General features: G+C 39.0%; 3 protein-coding genes across 6 annotated transcripts in view; 2 read left to right on the forward strand and 1 right to left on the reverse strand.

Moving 5' to 3' along the window:
- scube1 (signal peptide, CUB domain, EGF-like 1) overlaps positions 1-1,182 on the reverse strand; it is a 62,131-nt gene extending 60,949 nt beyond the window's left edge. For 3 of the 4 annotated variants that reach the window (XM_043237730.1, XM_043237728.1, XM_043237727.1), the window contains exon 1: positions 1,010-1,181. In XM_043237730.1, the coding sequence (XP_043093665.1) occupies positions 1,010-1,097 (88 nt within the window). In that variant the 5' untranslated portion in view covers positions 1,098-1,181. Of the gene's footprint in view, positions 1-1,009 lie in introns of all 4 variants that reach the window. The other variant, XM_043237726.1, reaches the window with a different exon arrangement.
- Positions 1,183-2,464: 1,282 nt separating this feature from the next.
- Positions 2,465-8,903, forward strand: samm50l (sorting and assembly machinery component 50 homolog, like). The gene is made up of 15 exons (XM_043237747.1): positions 2,465-2,622; positions 2,815-2,925; positions 3,259-3,360; positions 3,680-3,767; positions 4,152-4,258; positions 4,992-5,122; positions 5,235-5,322; positions 5,913-6,041; positions 6,127-6,198; positions 6,332-6,418; positions 6,501-6,571; positions 7,290-7,357; positions 7,514-7,660; positions 7,838-7,979; positions 8,174-8,903. The coding sequence occupies exons 1-15, from the start codon at positions 2,602-2,604 to the stop codon at positions 8,217-8,219; spliced, it is 1,410 nt and encodes a 469-aa protein (XP_043093682.1). The 5' UTR covers positions 2,465-2,601; the 3' UTR covers positions 8,220-8,903.
- A 1,201-nt stretch (positions 8,904-10,104) lies between these two features.
- On the forward strand, positions 10,105-18,959 carry aldh1l2 (aldehyde dehydrogenase 1 family, member L2). The gene is made up of 22 exons (XM_043237733.1): positions 10,105-10,281; positions 11,204-11,348; positions 12,204-12,438; positions 12,984-13,149; positions 13,252-13,353; positions 13,455-13,544; positions 13,819-13,953; positions 14,066-14,191; positions 14,284-14,375; positions 14,675-14,942; positions 15,012-15,139; positions 15,314-15,464; positions 15,547-15,617; positions 15,700-15,805; positions 16,237-16,324; positions 16,453-16,546; positions 16,685-16,784; positions 16,871-16,969; positions 17,062-17,227; positions 17,755-17,860; positions 17,994-18,193; positions 18,273-18,959. The coding sequence occupies exons 1-22, from the start codon at positions 10,234-10,236 to the stop codon at positions 18,326-18,328; spliced, it is 2,772 nt and encodes a 923-aa protein (XP_043093668.1). The 5' UTR covers positions 10,105-10,233; the 3' UTR covers positions 18,329-18,959.
- The last annotated feature ends 369 nt before the right edge of the window (positions 18,960-19,328 follow it).

Genomic DNA, 19,328 nt, shown 5'->3' on the forward strand with positions numbered 1-19,328 from the left:
AAACCAATGGAGTATCCAATAAAGTGATATACCGATTCACCTAAAAAGCAGGCATGATAATCATTCATGCTCAAGTGAATAAATAAATGAATGAATGCATAAGCAGACTCCTGGAAAGCTTATATAGGAAGAGTTCAATGAGATGGTTCGGTTGGATATTGATGTGTATCTTCACCAATGCCGCGCCACCGGCCCCTTAACCCTTCCTCTGCCTTTGTATCGTGCGTGAGATCTAAATCGAGTGTTTCTTTAAACTTTACGCAAACGGAGCCCCTTTTGCGCAACGGCGCGCTCTTTTTATCCAACATTCAAACCGCAAGCGCACACGGAGAAAGACCATCAGACTATTCTTTGTGCATTTTTAAACTCAATGCCATACAATAATGTCTACTTTTAAAAGCGTCAAAACATAAAAAACAAAAAAAGGCGACTGTGCGCAAACCCATTTGGAGATGGGTTAGGCTACTCGTCTCTGTTTGTACGAAAAAGCATGCGTTAGACCTAAAATACAGAGATGTAAAATTATATGTCCAGTATTGTTTTGGTTAAAAAAGAAGCGATGGTTTGTTTTTAATCGTTTGTCTCGCTATTGACTTTTCCAGGCATTCATTATGGAGAGACACAATGCGTATTGATGGAAGCGGAGGAGTGAAGGGTCGATAAGCCCCCCGAACCGACCCCATCAGCGCGGCTCGTGTTCCTATAGACCCCAAGGGAGTCCGAAGAGACCCCGGCAAAAGCTCTCCTTAAAGAATATCACGCGCAAAACAAGACGGACGCGTTCAAATGCGCGTATACCTTATGTCAGTAACGAGAGGACAAAGTGTGACTGAACGAGTGCTATTCTAGATTAATGCAATTTCGGCTTTAATAACAGCCTACAGAATGAATTGCAATTGCGTGCAATATCACGCAACCGTTGACTTATAGCCTGTATCAGGTGTTAAAAGTTTCACCAAATAAATGATGTGAAAGGTACCGGGGGTACAAAAAACAGAGGAACGCTTACCTGCGACTCCAACATTTCCCATGACATCTAAAGTATTTATGAGGAGGAAAAACAAACAGACGTCCCAGGAGAAGCAGGCAGGACCCATGGTTAGAGGCTGTGAGTGAATGGACTTCTCCAGTTGTGCGTTTCTTTGATAAGAAGCGTTTCTGCTTCTGCTGGCAGAAGGAGCGCGAGAGCTCGAAACGCCTGCTGATTGGTTTGCGCACATTTGAGGAGGAGATGGGAGGTGGAGAGAGAGAGAGAGAGAGAGAGAGAGAGAGAGAGAGAGAGAGAGAGAGAGAGAGAGAGAATAAAAATAGTTATAAAACATAAGTAGTCTGTATTAAGGAAATACCTAGCTGTATACACATGATTTCATTACATAAAATTAGATTTTGCAGTAATTTGGTGCGTTCCGTTCCTGTCTGGAGTAAAGTGATGTTTAAATCCGTGTAATAGTAAATACAAACGTTTCTGATATCGATAGCTCTCACCAGCAGTCGTTTGCAATAAAATGTCCAATTGACGTTGAAAGAAAAAACTGGAAGTGCCTCTCAGTCTGGATTCACCTAACCGTCACAAAGCTGTAGTTTTTAGCTTAAAAAGAAAGATTCTCACAACTTTGCTGTAAAACGCTACAACAAATGCCAGGCACTAGAGAGAGGTTATACTGCCATCTCCCGGAGAAATGGAGGGACGTCATTACGAAAAGCACTGTGCCTCGTAATGTAATGATGTTTTAAAATACAATTGCATAGAGACTGCATATTATATATATATATATATATATATATATATATATATATATATATATATATATATATATATATATATATATATATATATAGCTATTTTGTGACTTTGAAAGACTAGCAAATAATTGTATTATTTTTTAAAGATACGATTACACCAAATACATTATTACTATTATTATTTCCAGGCCTGTAGATCACGTGCCATGGCCATAAAAGCCCTGTAAACACGACGGTGCCAAATGATTAGCATATTCGTAAACATTAGCATATTCATTCATATACTGGTAAAATATATTCAAATATAGTATATATTCATATATTAAAAATGAGCGTAAAATATCACAGAACGAAAAGTTGAAAATGGCACTGTGTCTTTTAAAGTGTGAAATAATAGTTACGTTAACTGTTAAGTTACACCGAAACGAAATCTTTGACGCGTAATTAATAGCAAAACACCTGTCTGTTGCAGTGAGTTCGCAAAACAGACAAACAAACTGCCGCGGTCCTCCTAGCTGTGACATAACTGTCTACTTGAGGGCCTGCGAGACATATTTCTTAACTTCCACGTTTCTCATTTTCCTAATTTAATCCGAGTTTATTCTTCCCAAAGTAAATTCCTGGGCGCGCGCAACGTAAAGGCACGTACAGCGGCTCACATAACAAGGACCCGCCCACTTTGCGAGACGTCACGACTCTCTAGCCAATCGCCGCCCGGTTCCACCTAGCAGATGCGTGTCATGGCGTCCTCCTTGAAGGGGGTTGGGTTGACTGCTTCATAATAGCAATAATAGTGCGATATTTTACATTCCCACGGCTGAGCGGTTTCAATACGTTTAAGATAGTATCGCACTAGCAATGGGGACTGTGCACGCACGGGTAAACGTTTTCTTAAAGACTCGGGGTGAAATATGCTTGTTTTGTCTGTGACCTCTTGTGTTCAGGTTTATTGGTTGCTTTGCGTGTTATTGTATTGTTACAGAACGCGGGCCAGGGCGTCTTTGCGCAAGAGCCACTGGATATGGATGTATATGTGTGCAAAAACTAAAGCTGCTCATGTTTGTTTTGTAGAGTATGGATTCCTACCCCATGCATGGGCGAGACCTGGGCGTCAACCCAGATGATTTGGAAGTGATGGAGGCGGTGCAAGAAACTAAACAAGAGGTTTTAGAAAATAAAGATGTAAGTCATGTTAAACCAGTATTGAGTTCTTTTTAAAATCCGTATACTGATAATATTGAGCAGCCACGCTATTTTGGAAATGCACCATGTTGATGTCGTGGTGCATGAATTTGGTGATCATGGTCACTTTTCATATCAACACCAACCTAACGAAAAGTGCAATAAAGCAGGGGTGCAATACAATAGCATTTTCTGGTATACTGTATTACTGAGATTCGTGTATTTGCATTAAGTGCTTCCAATAATACTATACTAAATACTAAATATATTGCTTTGTACCATGTCCAAAATCTGCATTCTCACACTTTGACATCTCTGGCTGTTCTCATGTAGGTTGTCGTGCAGCATGTCAACATTGAAGGCCTGGGCAGAACTAAAGAGGATTACCTGGGCTATGAAATCTCTGATGTCTTCACTGCCAGGAACCTGGTTGAAGTAAGTGAGCTGCCAAGGTCAAAGTGTTTGTTTGGGTTGGTTAAATGATTACGAGTGGCGATACACCAAAACCGTCCACTTCGGGTAATGAACAGAAGTGCCTATTCCGCCTCGTAAATTTTGCAATGACCTTTTCAATGGATATTGCGCGTATTCTGGCATTTTATAATTTCGACCCAGTTTGAATGTAAGATCCTTGTTAAATGTAAAACTCTTACACATATCAGCATTTTATTAGCCATAAATATCAGCAATTCAAAAACCCATATAGCTCGATCACTGATTATAAAATGAGGTAAGAAGCTCTGTGTTTCCACAGGTGATGAGAAAATCCCACGAGGCCAGACAGAAGTTGCTCCGTCTAGGCATATTTAAAGAAGTGGAGGTGGTGATTGACATTTCAGAAGGTGCTACATCCAAAACAACACAACCTTCATCCTTCATTGAGTTTACAGACCGTTCACTGGAAAGTGTCCAGTTTTTCTGGACTTAGCTGTTGCATTCCCTTCAGAGCAGCTGTCTAGAAGTGACCCTCAACATACTAACCCACATCAGTTAACTTACATGCTCATAAAGAAGAGCAGTGGGTCTGAAGGTCAGCCTTTTTATTGTCAGTATTAGATTTGTAGCATATACTATATATAGGAGAGACAAGATTAGAAATTCAACCTGGATTCAGAATAAATATATATTGTGCAGGATTGTTCTATTAACTTTGTAGAGGAATCCGATATACATTAACATTCAGCAATGGTGCTGTTTGTACAATGTCTTTTTGATCCCCTCTTTAGGAACAGACGCACTGCCAAATGGACTCGATGTTACATTTGAGGTGACTGAGCTTAAACGACTTACTGGCAGTTATAATACCATGGTTGGAAACAATGAAGGCAGTATGGTAAGAACCGTAATACACACACATGCTGCTTTGCATCTTACCCTTGCCTTGTTGTCTCGCAGCTAGCTAAAATAATTTTAAGTTGCTGTGCTAAAATGAATAAAAATAAAGCTATGTGACCCAGGATCAAAAAAGCAGTCATAAGGGTCGTATCTATCTATCTATCTATCTATCTATCTATCTATCTATCTATCTATCTATCTAGATAGATAGATAGATTTCCATTGATGTATGGTCTGTTTTTTAGGACAATGTTTGACTGAGATGCTACAATGCTACTATTTGATTATCTGGAACCTAAGTATAATAAACAATTATAAATATTGATATCTTTAAATATCGCCTTCAAAGTTGTCTAAATGAAGTTCTTAGCAATGCATATTGCTAATCAATAATTTTGACTCATACAGTGTATTTTTTTGGCTATTTCTACAAATATACCTGTGCTACTTATGATTAGTTTTGTGGTCCAAGGTCATATATAAGAATAAAAGCAAATTATAACATATAAATAATATTAAAGCAGCTCTGATTAAGACATAGTCTCAAATTAGACTATAAATAATAAAATGAATATAATAGAGAATTTAATGTGAATAATAATAATAATAACAATATGAATAATATTTATAACATTTTCAGTCAGTATGGAGTATTGTTTTATTATCACCAACTCGTTTCTACATAATGTGTCAAGTTTTCTTACTGTATTTGTGTTTTTGTTCCTCTCAAGGTCTTGGGCGTTAAACTTCCTAATGTTTTAGGCCGAGGAGAGAAGCTCACCTTTCAGTTTTCCTATGGAACGAAGGAGACTTCATATGGCCTGTCCTTCTTTAAACCACAGTCAGGATTTTATGAACGCAAGTATGATTTCTGCAAACCACATTAAATGCAATTACACCCTTCAGTTTTAACTATAAACGTAACAGTCGTGTTGAATAGATATTTAACATCTTGACTTCTTTGCTTTGTGTAGCTTTACTCTAAACCTGTACAAAGTCACCGGCCAGTTCCCATGGAGCTCTCTAAAAGAGACTGACCGAGGGGTTTCTACAGAGCTCAATGTAAGAAATAAAAAAAATGACTCTCATGTCATCAATGATGTAGATGATTTTGTTTTTCATTACAAGAGATGTGGAATAATTTCACATTACATCACTCGTTCAACCAGTGGCTCGTCTGCAGTGAACGGGTGCCGTTGAGTCCAAACGGCTGATAAAAGCATCACAATAATCCACATGACTCCAGTCCAACAATTAGCAGCTTGTGAAGAGAAAAGCAGTGTGACTGTAGGAAACAAATCCATCGTTATGATGTTTTAACCTTAAACCGGTGCTTCTGACCGAATTGCAAATAATTCATAATTCATCATTTCGTCTTGTAAATAGTGTTTAATCTGTGCATAGTTCTCTTCACAAGATGTAACCGTTGGATCGGAGTTGTGTGAGTTACTTGTGGGTTGTTATAATGTTTGTATCAGCTGTTTGGACACTCATTCTGATGGCACCCATCCACTGCAGAGGATCCTCTGATGAGCAAGCGGTATAATATTGAATTGCCCCAAATCTTGGATGGCCTGTGGGTAAGTTCTTGTAAATGTAAATTTTTTGGATGAACTGTTTCTTTAGTAATTAAAGATATATGCGTCTTGCAGTTCCCTCTGTGGATGACGGATCACACACTGAAATGGGAGGGAGTGTGGCGTGAACTGGGATGTCTGGCCCGCAGCGCCTCCTTCGCTGTGAGAGAGGAGAGCGGCCACACTCTTAAATCCGCCCTTTCTGTAAGATGCTCCCTGCTGCCTTAATCCCAAATGATATGGCTCCCTGGTTTCAGACTCATTTCACAGATTTCTTGTCTCACAATAGCACACCATGGTAATAGACACCAGGAACTCTGCCATCTTGCCCCGAAGAGGTGCCTTACTGCGGATCAGCCAGGTGTGTGGACTTAAACATAAGCCCAGAAGATATCAGTAGCTGTTTTCGTATTTCTTCGCTCGCCACAATGTCCATCGCTTTGTTAAAATTGTCTCACTGTTAAACAATACTTGCGCTCGCTCTGTCGGTTTAGGAGCTGGCGGGATACACCGGCGGAGACGCCAGCTTTCTCAAAGAAGATGTTGAGCTGCAGCTTAACAAACCATTTATCTGGGGATCGGTGAGTAGTCTTGATTAATGTAGGATGTTATAGATTTAAAGCCTGTGTGTGCTGTTATGTAAGTGTATTGATTTTCTCTTAGGTGTTATCTGCATCTTTATGGGGAGGGATGATCTATCCTCTTGGGGGTCAGCCTACCTCCATTGCTGACAGGTGTGCATTTGTTTGTTTTTCAGTAGATGTTTTATAGGTTTTTTTTAAAGGTTTTATAATTACGCACACTTATAAATATATCTCATCATGTGTTGTATTCATTTTTAACCCAGATGCTAGTTTAAGCGTCTAAAACGTACTTTGAGGTACCACACAGGGCATAGTAACTTCACAAAATGTTTTAATAACTTTATACTTTCCCCATTTTTATACTTTTTGGATTTATTACGAGCCTCATTGATCTGATCTCCTGCACCATGAAACATTTGCAATATTATCTACAAATAATGTTTTTTTTTTTTTTTAATCTCAAAAACAGAGGTGTATTAATTTAGATCCAAAATGCTTAAGACCAGTCATTTAAAAATATATAAAATATATAACCTGTGCAGAAAGAAAATAATTTCAAGATAATGCATAATACAAGATTTACAATGCATTTTTAAAAGGTAATTATACTAAATACTAAATTGGGATCATTTAGTTTATTAAAAGCCACCTTGTATCAGCACAAATCTAAAGAAGCATTTTGTAGTAATAAAATCACTGTGTGTTCGATTAAAAAGCTATTCACTGAAGACGTAAGCAATTTTGCTGATTTAGATGTGAATTAGATACTCTCTTCCCTTCAATCCTCACCTTCTCAGAACCATGTTAACCAGTCTCAACGTGTTTATAGCAGTTCACAAATTGCATTGTGGATGTGTATTTGTGTCAGGTTCTACCTGGGCGGCCCAACCAGTGTGAGAGGTTTTGGCATGTACAGTATAGGCCCTCAGAGTGAAGGTAAAAGTGTATTAAAAAACATCTAAATATACAGCATATACATTTTTGTCATATATAAATATAAAAAGATTCCAAAAGATTTTTTGCTTACACACACACACGCACACACACACTCTTCTAAATGATTGCTTCTGATCTGAAATCTTACCTGATCAGGTGATTATCTGGGTGGGGAAGCGTATTGGGCCGGTGGGCTTCACCTGTATACGCCCCTCCCCTTTCGCTCAAACAAGCGTGGCCTGGCTGACCTCTTCAGAACACACTTCTTCCTCAATGCTGGAAACCTTTGCAACCTCAACTACGGTCAGCAGTCATTTATCAAAAACTAACATGCGTCAGTCCAGAAAATAAAGATTAGCTGTAACTGGAAATGCAGTTTATTGTTATTTAAAAGCAAAATTCCAAAACAAAATTGAATCTGCCTGTTCTTTCATTTACGGTAATATTGGCTGTATTACTTTATGTGTTGTGTTTGTGTAGGAGAGGGACCACACGCGCATCTGCAGAAGCTTGCGGAGTGTATACGCTGGTCTTACGGCGCAGGAATAATTCTACGACTGGGAAACATTGCTAGGCTCGAACTTAATTACTGCTTCCCCATGGGTGTCCAGAGCGGAGACAGGTACATGCATTCATACTCAATCACTGGCAAAATATAGATGATATAATAAAGATGAAAGCTTTTCTTTGTAGCCATACCACTTCTTTTCTAGCTTCACTCTGATGTTTTGAATTAAAAAAGGATAACCTTGACAAAAAACAGCGTTTGTTCTGCTTTCAAATGACTTTCAAAACGCATTTTTTGTTCCTTGACAGGATATGCGACGGTGTGCAGTTCGGAGCAGGCATACGTTTCCTGTGATCTCGTGAAACTGTTAAAACAGGGATTTGTGGGATAGCGATTTTTGGATTTGGATCTGCATGCACACTCTTGAGGATGCACTTCGTTTTTGTACCTGTAAGGCAAAAAATACTTAGTTTTCCTGCATACCTCTCACTGTTTGAATAAGAGTCCAGGGTTTAGCGAAGGACATTGAAACCTTATCCAGTCTGCGAAGAGACTGCAGGTGCTAAAATAGTTAGGCTTTTACAGTTTTTTTTCCAATGAGGAGAGCTTTAGAGATTATTCACGGTCAAGCTGATAAACCAGTGATTTAATTCAAATCCACACCTCCTTCCACTCAAATGCGTGCTGTATTATAAGCAGTCCCTGCTGTTGCGATGAAAGCCCTTGGTTAAATTGTGGATTATTAAATAACGCATTTATCCTTTAGCCATTCGACACGAACAAAGCACCTTTTTTTCCCTTTTAAATCTGACTGTTTAATGTTTTGGTCAGTTGTCTCCTCTAATGCCAAACTAGGTAAATTAATTCATTTAAACTGACCCTCACAGAATTAGCAGTGAGTTTCTTCCAGCCATAAGTCCCCTTTGTGAGATCCACCAGCAGTGCTTTATTATTAGGAAACTTTTTATTACTCTCTGAACTAATTTATGTTTATTGTGCACAAAAAAAAATAAACTTTTTGGTTCCCTGATGAATTTATATTTATTTGATGAGTTTATCTTTTGTGATCATAAAAAACAAAACAAAAAAAACACGCATTAAAACGAAGAAAAGAGTCAAATATTTTTGCATGCCAGCTGTGTACATGAACCACTAATCGAAAGAATTACAGGATCTGCTAGAGACCTTACAGAATGAAGGATAAATCATGATGCTGAAGAAAATGTTAGTAGCACATAGCGAACTTAAGTGGCAAAAAAAAAAAAACCCACACATTAGATCTGTTTTCTGTCTTTCAAAGGTAACTAGCAAATCATGAGCAGGTTGATTATCTGTCGTGGAAAAGTAAACAGAAATGTGTCCAAACTATTTGCAGGATCTCTCCTGAGCCAAAAAAAATGACCTTGAGGTAAAGATCAAACACACACCCCTTGATTTAAGATATAACTTAGAGTAACACACGATATGTTCATGAATCGTTTTATTCCACAAATTAAGGCCTCGGAGTGTTTTTGTATATATTTGTGCTAAATAAATATGCACACTTCTACAACATAAATACATCGAGATGCAAAATGAAGACTTTTTTTTTTATTGTAAACTTACTATTGTAATTTTCACAGGAAACACGTTTTATCTTTTATCTTGTAAAATTTTTAGAAATCGTAAAATGAATTAAGAAGTAATAGAGATTGATTAGAAGCTTTACTTCTAAGGGTTTTAGTGTTGCTAATGCAATTCATTCTGTGCGCCACAAAACCAGTCCTAATTAGCATGGGTATATTTGTAGCAATAGTCAAAAAGACACTGTATGGATCAAATGTTCCTTTTATGCCAGAAATGATTAGCATATTGAGTAAAAATATCACGCTTAATTTTTGAATAGCAATATGCTTTACTAACTTTAAAGGTGATTTTCTCAGGATTATCTCAGTACTTCTTAGATTCCAAATATTTGAATAAGGCTAGTTGTATCTTGGTCAAATATTATATATCTTAATAAACCATACATCAATCGAAAGCTTATTCATCTCAATTTGGAAAAATTTACCCCAAAATTGGCCGCTATTGGCTATTTATTGCTTACATTTTCTTTACTTGGATATCCTATGTTATCAAAATATTATTAATGATTAAAAACTGGGGACACGCTCCTACGGTTACGCGCATGTTTCCAAACGAATGGGCGCCGTGACGTACGTCTCGGGAGCGCGCACGCACTGAACTCGCGTCGGTTCAGTCTGGTTCCGCCGCCACACTGACCGCATACAGGCAGTCAGTCAGCGAACCGCAGGTGTGAGTTTACAGTACCGCATGCTCCCAGGACCTCAGACCTAACCTTTCTATAAGTCTTTGTAATATTTCCACCATGTTGTGGACGGCGAGCACGATCATAAGGAAATTCTCTTCGAGCTCTGTGAGTAATCGCTTCTTATGCATTGTTGATTTTGCCGTGGGTGCGAATGAATGAATGAATGCATGCGTGAAAATGTGCTGTATTAATGGCAGACACGTGCACAGACCTTAAGATAAGTTTTTGCGTGTTGGTGAACTCTTAAGTAACATCATAATACAGGGTTTATCTATGCGTGGTTATTGTGCGCGTGCTGACAGCCCATTTCACTCAGTATCTTAATGCAATGTTGTAGGTGTATAACTTTGGTATTAAATCACCACGTATGGACATTTTATGCATGCTAATTAGATATAGGGTTCTGTATAGTTAAACTGGCTTGGGATTTGGCCACGTTGCTTCGTCGGATTACTTCCACTGGACAGATCCGTGGAGAGTTGCATCAGCAGAGGGCGAGAATATGAAGGCAGATCATATTACTCTATTACTAGAACGCAAACTATAACTTAAGATCGCATGTGCACTGCGAGATAAACATTTTGCATGCACGATCTTGCTATGACAAGCCATAATGTTTGCACTGCTTGTGTCTCCCAGCAGCTCTTTTATTTTAGCCCCATTGTACAGTACGGTTTTAGAGTAAATTTTGGCATGATTGTTTTGTGTACAACATTGGCAAAGCATCATATGTACACACAAAACTAAGACTGCAACTAATAGGGTGTTTAAAAAAAGAAAAGAAAATGCAAATAATAATATAAAACAAAACAATGTATTGAAATGAAATAGACAATAGAGATATGTAGTTATTTAAAAAATACAAAGATATTTACTGAATGTCTTAATTGTGTAATCTTTCATATATATATATATATATATATATATATATATATATATATATATATATATATATATATATATTAGTTCTAATCATATAGTTGAGCTGTTTAAAATGTTTTAATAGGCTTTCGTATTTTTCTCATAGGCTTACTACCAAAACAAGCTGAAGCTGGCTCTGATTGGCCAGAGCTTGTTTGGACAGGAAGTGTACACAAACCTCCGCAAGCAGGGCCATAAAGTGGTGGGTGTATTCACAGTTCCTGATAAGGATGGCAAGGCGGACCCCCTGGGTGAGTGTCAGATGGGTGGGGGTGGGATGACCGTTTTTTGTTACTGTAGTGGTGTCATGGGGGCTGGGAAGTGTCACAGCAGTGGAAGAAGAGAGACGGAGAACAGGAAAACGAGAAAGCCCCGGCTTGTTTTCAGCGTCTCTAATCAAATCGATCAACTTTGTGGATGACATTTAAGGCCGCCGTTGTAGTAATGAACACTTTGAGGAAGCGAGGTGGTCACAGTGCTGCATGCACGAGCAGCTGATTGGCTCACTGCGGGAGAGTGCTTATGTTTGCGTGAGGCGCAGGAGCAGTTCAGTGTTGGTCAGAGAAGAAGTACATGCCGCATAATGACCGCATTGTTTTGCTGAAAGTGGTGTGAATCCGAGTGAGGTGAAAAGTCCCCCGGTGATCTGAGCATTTGTGATGTATGTGAAAACAAAGTCTTCACTCATTGCATCAGTAAATCATTGCTCAATGTAAAATGTCCCAAAAAATGCATAAAAACTCTTAATTTAGTATTTAGAATGTATTTAATTATCTTAGAATAATGATAAAATTTTAAATGCATTAAACCTTTTTGTGTTTTCTTTGTATCTGTTATACAGTTAGCAAAAAGCAAAAGGCCTCTAACACTCTGAATGGTTACTTTTTATGCATCTCCAACAAATCATAATTACTTAATGTGCCGATTAACATTTTAATGACTGTATTGAAATGGTAAGCTGTGCCCAGGGTATATAAGCAGTTTATTACTGACACGTTTATAGATTCAGATGTAAAAGACAAGGTCAGTTAGTCAAGTATGTATATTGATTTGATAAGAATATGCCAGGTGCGACCTTATATAACTTCTATCTCTCTGACCTTCAGCGGTGGTGGCGGAGAAGGACGGGACGCCGGTGTTTAAGTTCCCACGGTGGCGGGTGAAGGGTAAGCCCATCCCAGAGGTGGTGGAGGCGTACAAAGCAGTGGGCGCCGAGCTCAACGTCATGCCCTTCTGCTCCCAGTTCATCCCCATGAACGTGATCGACTTCCCCAAACATGGCTCCATCATTTACCACCCCTCCATCCTGCCTAGACACAGAGGAGCCTCTGCCATCAACTGGTGAGATTTTACCTATACCTACACTAAAAATGAACATTTCTCACTCTCAGGTCATCCTAGATTAGTTTCTTCATTGGAAGAGATTTGGAGAAATTTACCGTCACGTCACTTGCTGCACCAAAGCAGTGAATGGGTGCCGTCGGAATGAGAGCCAAAACAGCTGATATAAACATCACAATAATACACAAGTAAAGTATGGAAGCTGTTTGTAGTATTGCTTTCTAAAATGAAAAACTCAGCTTTGATTCAGGAGAGAAATATTCACAGATTAAGCGCCGCTTCTGAGCAAAAACAAGTAGCCGGTTTTCACTTCGCAAGATTTTATTGTTGGACTGGAGTCGTGTGTATTGCTTTTGGATTGTAATGTTTTTATCACTGTTTGGACTCTCATTCCGACGGCACCCATTCGCTCCAGAGGATCGATTGTTGAGCAAGTGACGCTCTGATGAAGTAACAAACATGTGTACGTCTTGGATGGCCGGAGGAGAGCGAGTAGATTTTGGACTGTGCCTCTAAATGAAACAGATTTAAATATGTGTGTGCAGGACATTAATCGAGGGTGATAAGAAAGCAGGATTTAGTATATTCTGGGCTGATGATGGTTTAGACACCGGCCCGATCTTGCTCCAAAAGGAATGTCCAGTAGAGCTCAATGATACAGTGGACACGCTTTATAACCGCTTTCTGTTTCCAGAGGGCATCAAGGCTATGGTAATTATTTATCAAAAACACTTTTTATGCAAACAGAATATTAGATTTCGACTCCTGTGAGGTTCCCGCATATGAGCTGACTTCCATATTGTGTTCGAACAGGTAGAAGCTGTACAGCTCATTGCAGACGGCAAAGCTCCAAAGGTCCCTCAGTCTGAAGAAGGAGCCAGCTATGAGGGAATCCAAAAGAAATCCAATGCCAAGGTGAGACCCAAAGACAGTTATGTTAATCGGTCAAAATTAAGCTTAGGTGTAAAAGTCTGTGTAAAAGGGTGTTTTGTCTGTCTTTGCCTCCCTTTCCAAAGGCGAATATGGCTCAGCCGGCTGAGGTCATCCATAACTGGATCCGAGGTCATGATAAAGTTCCGGGCGCCTGGATTGTGATCGATGGAAAGGTGCATGCTCTAAACACATAGTTAGTTCGAATCTTGATTGAAATGGGACCATAACAAAAAGATACCCATTACAAATGACTTAGTTACATGTTATATTTTACAAAAATTATATTTTAAACTTTCTACTTTAGTAATGTAATGTAATCGATATAATGTATCAAAAATGTTTACTTTAGACGAACTCGAGAATAATTCTGATGGTTCTGCTTTGATGTTGAGTGGATGATGTTTTTACTGGATAGTAAAATGTGTGTATGTGTGTTTTGTTGTGTAGCCAGTAACGCTGTACAGCTCATCAGTGCTGAGCGGGTCAGTACCCCCAGGTCAGCCAATTGAGGTGGAAGGGGCATCTCAGCCTGGACTCATTGCCAAATCTGGGCTTATTCTGTTCGGGTCTGACGGAAAAGCGGTTAGCTTCTGCTTTTTTTTTTACTTAGCTTCTTCTTAGATTCTTTTGATGCTTTGATTCACAAATTCATAATGAAGAGAATGAACTGCTTTATTGCAACATCACTGTGCAGCTCCAAGTGAAGAACCTGCAGTTTGAGGACGGAAAGATGATTCCCGCCTCCAAATACTTCTCGTCAGATGAGGCTGCCAGTTTGGATCTCACAGACGATGAGAAGAAAATGGCAGAGGAAATCAGGGTACGTATGTGTGTGTTGATGTGCCTCAGAAATGTATTGTAGTATATATTTGAGCACTTGCGTTATTTGCCTATTGTTTTATACTTGTCTAGGCGATCTGGAAAGGTATTCTGAGTAATGTTCCAGTTGTTGATGACACAACCGATTTCTTCAAATCTGGAGCTGCTTCCATGGATGTAGTCAGGTTGGTCTGAATTTCATTTATTTACTTATCTATTTATATACTTTATAGTAGGTTATAGTATTTATTTTTTTCAATTAGCTGTTTTAGTTCAAGTTTTAGTCATTTGTAAGAAATGTCCAGAAATTGTTGATTTTGTATTTATCTACAGAGTTAATTTCTCACGCAAACAGACAAAAGAGGTCATTAAAGCCATATAAAAGTCATAGCAAAAAAGTTTAATTGTAAAGGGGTGATTATAATGTCATTGTTATATGAACATTTATAAATGGATGCTTCATTATTGTGATGGCTTGGTTTAGATTGGTGGAGGAGGTGAAGCAGAAATGCGGAGGAGTTCAGCTTCAGAACGAGGACGTCTACATGGCCACCAGCTTCCAGAGCTTCATCCAGATGTTCGTCCGCCGCCTGCGAGGAGAAGACCAAGAGGAGGAGCTGGTCATCGACTACGTGACAAAAGACGTCAATGACATGACGCTGAAGATGCCATATCAGTGTTTCATCAACGGCCACTTCGAAGATGCAGAAGATGGAAAAACATACAACACTGTGAACCCAACGGATGGCTCGGTACGTTCAGTCATCTCAAACACACACGTCAACCCAGCTCTGGCATGACTGATGAGCGTTGTGTTTCAGGTGATCTGTAAGGTTTCCTATGCGTCCGTGGCCGATGTGGACAGAGCGGTTAGTGCCGCCAAAGAGGCCTTCGACAACGGGCCTTGGGGTAAGATGAACCCTCGTGACCGCGGACGCCTGCTCTACCGGTAAGATGTGTTAGAGAGATTTGTTGACATTAATGAGCCATTGGGCCAATATTTGACAAAAGCCAAACTCAGGAGTAATTTAGTGCGATCATTTGACCTAGAATTGATTTTTCAGAGAACTTCCTGTTGGGCATACTTTTTTTGCAACAACTTTTTGACTTCTTTTGTGTCAAGCTTGGCTGACCTGATGGAGGAACACCAGGAGGAGTTGGCTACTATTGAGACGATTGACTCTGGTGCCGTTTATACTCTGGCCTTGAAAACGCACGTTGGCATGTCCATTCAGACGTTCAGATACTTTGCTGGCTGGTGCGACAAGATCCAGGTGTGTGTGTGTGTGTGTGTTCACTTGGGCCTTCATTTTATAGTTTCTTATTGCTTGATGCATCGTTGCTTGTTTCTCGCAGGGCTCGACGATACCTATCAATCAGGCCAGACCCAATCGCAATCTTACCTTTACAAAAAAAGAGCCTCTGGGGTGAGTGATTGTAAATGAGCGTGTGAGCGTATGCAACTTTGATTAGCATAAACGTGTAAGATGGTGTTTGTTTGTGTCTCAGCGTGTGTGCCATAGTCATTCCTTGGAATTACCCGCTTATGATGCTGGCATGGAAGAGTGCCGCCTGTCTGGCAGCAGGAAACACGCTGGTCTTGAAACCCGCTCAGGTAAAACACACAAACACAGAAAATATTATTGTGTGTATGTGTGTGTTTGTTATACTATTACATACATTTATAATAATTAAATATATATATATATATATATATATATATATATATATATATATATATATATATATATATATATTAATTAATATGTATAGCATATTTACAAGTAAAAATGATACATACAAAATATTATTTTCTGAAAAACAACTATATCGTAAAATCTGCCATTTAACAGCAAATTTTCAGATTATATATTTATATTTTAATGTTTTTTCTGATAATACAAAAATTGCATCCTAAAGTAAAAATACTATTTATTGAACAAATTAACTGAATTACACAATACAGAAACAGTAAATAAAATATGATTTATTATCTAAAAGACTCAAACTACTGGAACTAAGCTTGAATTCTCTTGATTTTTCCAGGTAACCCCACTAACCGCACTGAAGTTTGCTGAGTTGACAGTCAAAGCTGGCATTCCCAAAGGAGTCATCAACATTGTACCAGGATCAGGTATCAGGATTCAACTCCTCTTTCCGGTTGTATAAACAAATATGCATTAAATGCACTTACAGTGGAAACCTATGGGTTTTATTCTAGAAGGTTCAAAAGGTCTCATTTCAGTCACCTCTTTCTCTCAGGTGGCCTGGTCGGGCAGAGGATGTCCGATCACCCAGACATCCGTAAGCTGGGTTTCACCGGCTCTACCCCCATCGGCAAACAAATCATGAAAAGGTGAGTCTCATTCATGTAATCAAAATAAAAGCCGACACTTATACCAGTTCGATCCCAGTTCTGCACAATGTTGAAAGATTGCACGTGCTTGTCTTTATATACAAGAAGGGTTAGAAAACATTTCTGTTTATGCTGCAGTTGTGCAGTCAGTAACTTGAAGAAGGTTTCTCTGGAGCTGGGCGGCAAATCTCCCCTCATCATCTTCAGCGACTGCGACATGGACAAAGCGGTCAGAATGGTGAGAGAAGACGAGTAGTGTCAAAAGTTACAGATGCAAGGTAATGGTCGTCTTGAGCTTACTGAGTGTTTGTGCGGACGTTGCAGGGCATGAGTTCTGTTTACTTCAACAAGGGAGAAAACTGTATCGCTGCGGGCCGGCTGTTTGTTGAGGAGTCCATCCATGACGAGTACATCAGGAGAGTGGTACGTGTTTATTTCAAACAGACCGATTGTATATTAATGGCTGCGAGCTGCTTCTAGACGATGACATACTGGTGGGCTTTTTGTGTGCTCAGGTGGAGGAAATCAAGAAGATGAAGATCGGAGATCCTCTGGATCGCTCCACGGATCACGGGCCTCAGAACCACAAGGCTCACCTGGACAAGCTGGTGGAGTACTGTGAGCTCGGCGTGAAGGAGGGGGCAACGCTTGTGTATGGAGGAAGACAGGTGGACAGACCAGGTGAGACCTTCAATCTAACCATTCCCTGTGTTATTTTAATTTTTTTATTTGAAGTTGTTCTGGCATTGCTTTTGTGTTTTGCCATTTTTGCTTTGTTTTTAAATATATTTCTAGTTTTTAGATATTAGAACTTATTTTTTTTACACATTATTACATATTTTTGTTTGTATATTATATTTAGCTATGTTTTTTTTATTTTAGGCACTTTTTTCAAAGTTTTAATAGTTTGTCGTTTTATGTTTTTTTTGCTTTAGCTTTAGTATTTTAAGTATTTATTTCAGACAGAACTCTTTTTTTTTTTTTTTTTTTTTTTTTTTTTTTTTTTTTGTATGTTTTAGTGATTCAACAAAAAATGGCACCAGTATGTCAAAAATTATGATTAAATGTATAATTTATTAATAAATATACACATATTATATAAACTTTTTCTGTGGATGCCATTAGTCACCATAAATCATTTGACAACACTAATATTTATTTCAACTTCAGTATTTTTAATTTCTAATATCTAATATTTATGCTTACAGGCTTTTTTATGGAGCCCACAGTTTTCACAGGTGTAGAGGACCACATGTTCATCGCCAAAGAGGAATCATTTGGCCCTGTTATGGTGGTATCCAAATTCAAAGATGGGTAAGCTGGCTTTTGGGACCTTAGTAGGAGTTTTTGTGGCAGTCAAACCTGCAAGATGGCCTAAATCCAAGGCAGGAGCTCATTAGAACAACATCTAATATGATTTTTTTTTTTTTTTTTTTATGCTCGTCAGTGATGTAGATGGAGTTCTCAGCAGAGCCAATGATACAGAGTTCGGCCTGGCTTCTGGAGTCTTCACACGGGACATCAACAAGGCCATGTATGTGAGCGAGAGGCTGGAGGCGGGAACCGTGTTCGTCAACACCTACAACAAAACCGATGTGGCAGCTCCCTTTGGAGGCTTCAAACAGTCCGGGTTTGGGAAAGACCTTGGTAAGACCGAACAAAACACACTGCGTCACGGTTCTGTATTACTTCGAAACCAGATTCATGAACATGCGCGTGTGTACAGGTGAGGAAGCCCTGCACGAGTACCTGCGGACTAAAGCCGTGACCGTGGAGTATTAATTGAAACCAGCGATGGAAAAGACTGCATGGCCCGCGACTGCAGCTCGAAGCGGGCTTGAAGCAGGTTTGATCCGGAAAAGCATTTCCTGCCACGACTACACTGATGTGCCTACGTTTTTTTATCGCCTTTTTCTGGAAATGTTTGGAGTAGGACAAATGCTGTCTACACTGGCTAGCAATGTTTTAAAATGGGAAGGAAAAAAATGGCAAAAGACCTCCAAGTGGACCCACGGACACCGAATCAGCCACAAATCAGATTTTTAACTACTAAAACACTGGGGTATCATGCGGAGTCAGTTTCAAGAAGTAGCCACAACACTATAATGATCTTGAGCGTTACCAGAGTACTTTGAAGACGAGTCTGTCCACGCTGAACGTGGCTGAAGCCGAGATAGACACAAAGTAACCATCAAAATGCTCGTCATATCACAACTGGTTAGGATAAAACCGCTCATTTACGCAACTGTGCACACGTTTGAGGTCAGTACGATTTTAGGCTTTTGAAATTAAGGCTGCATTTATTTGATACAGTAAAAACAATAACATTGTGAAAACTCCATTTCAATATATAGTAAAATTGTACTTATTTCTATGAAATTTTTTTTGTGCACAGCTAAATTTTCAGCATCATTACTCCAGTCTTCAGTGTCACATGATGCATCAGAAATCATTCTAATAGGCTGATTTGCTGCTCATTAAGTATTTATCATCATCATCAATTGTTGATAACTGTTGTTTATTATTTTTGTGGAAACCGTTCAAAAGAACAGCATTTTTTTGAAATGGGGAAACTTTTGTAACATTAGAAATGTTTTTACTGTCATATTTCATCAATTGAATGCATCCTTGCATACATTTCTTGTTTTTAATCGAAAAAAACCTGACCCCAAACTTTAAAATGGTGACGTTCGTGGCCTCAGCATCTTTCAATTTTTAAAGATATTCAGCCAATTGCACACAAACACACAGTCTTTAGTTTCACATATAGTCTTCTATTTAA

Source organism: Puntigrus tetrazona, chromosome 4 (genome assembly GCF_018831695.1).
Source record: "Puntigrus tetrazona isolate hp1 chromosome 4, ASM1883169v1, whole genome shotgun sequence".
In the NCBI taxonomy this organism is placed as follows: Eukaryota; Metazoa; Chordata; class Actinopteri; order Cypriniformes; family Cyprinidae; genus Puntigrus; species Puntigrus tetrazona.

What these genes read in the sequence shown, in the direction of transcription:
- samm50l (XM_043237747.1), top strand. Translation starts at nt 2,602, where the DNA reads ATGGGGACTGTGCACGCACGG. An exon ending in CCTTACTGCGGATCAGCCAG is followed by an intron (nt 6,199 to 6,331) that starts GTGTGTGGACTT and finishes CTGTCGGTTTAG; the next exon opens with GAGCTGGCGGGATACACCGG. An exon ending in AACCATTTATCTGGGGATCG is followed by an intron (nt 6,419 to 6,500) that starts GTGAGTAGTCTT and finishes ATTTTCTCTTAG; the next exon opens with GTGTTATCTGCATCTTTATG.
- aldh1l2 (XM_043237733.1), top strand. Translation starts at nt 10,234, where the DNA reads ATGTTGTGGACGGCGAGCACGATCATAAGGAAATTCTCTTCGAGCTCT. An exon ending in GCTGGTGCGACAAGATCCAG is followed by an intron (nt 15,465 to 15,546) that starts GTGTGTGTGTGT and finishes TGTTTCTCGCAG; the next exon opens with GGCTCGACGATACCTATCAA. An exon ending in ACGAGTACATCAGGAGAGTG is followed by an intron (nt 16,970 to 17,061) that starts GTACGTGTTTAT and finishes TTGTGTGCTCAG; the next exon opens with GTGGAGGAAATCAAGAAGAT.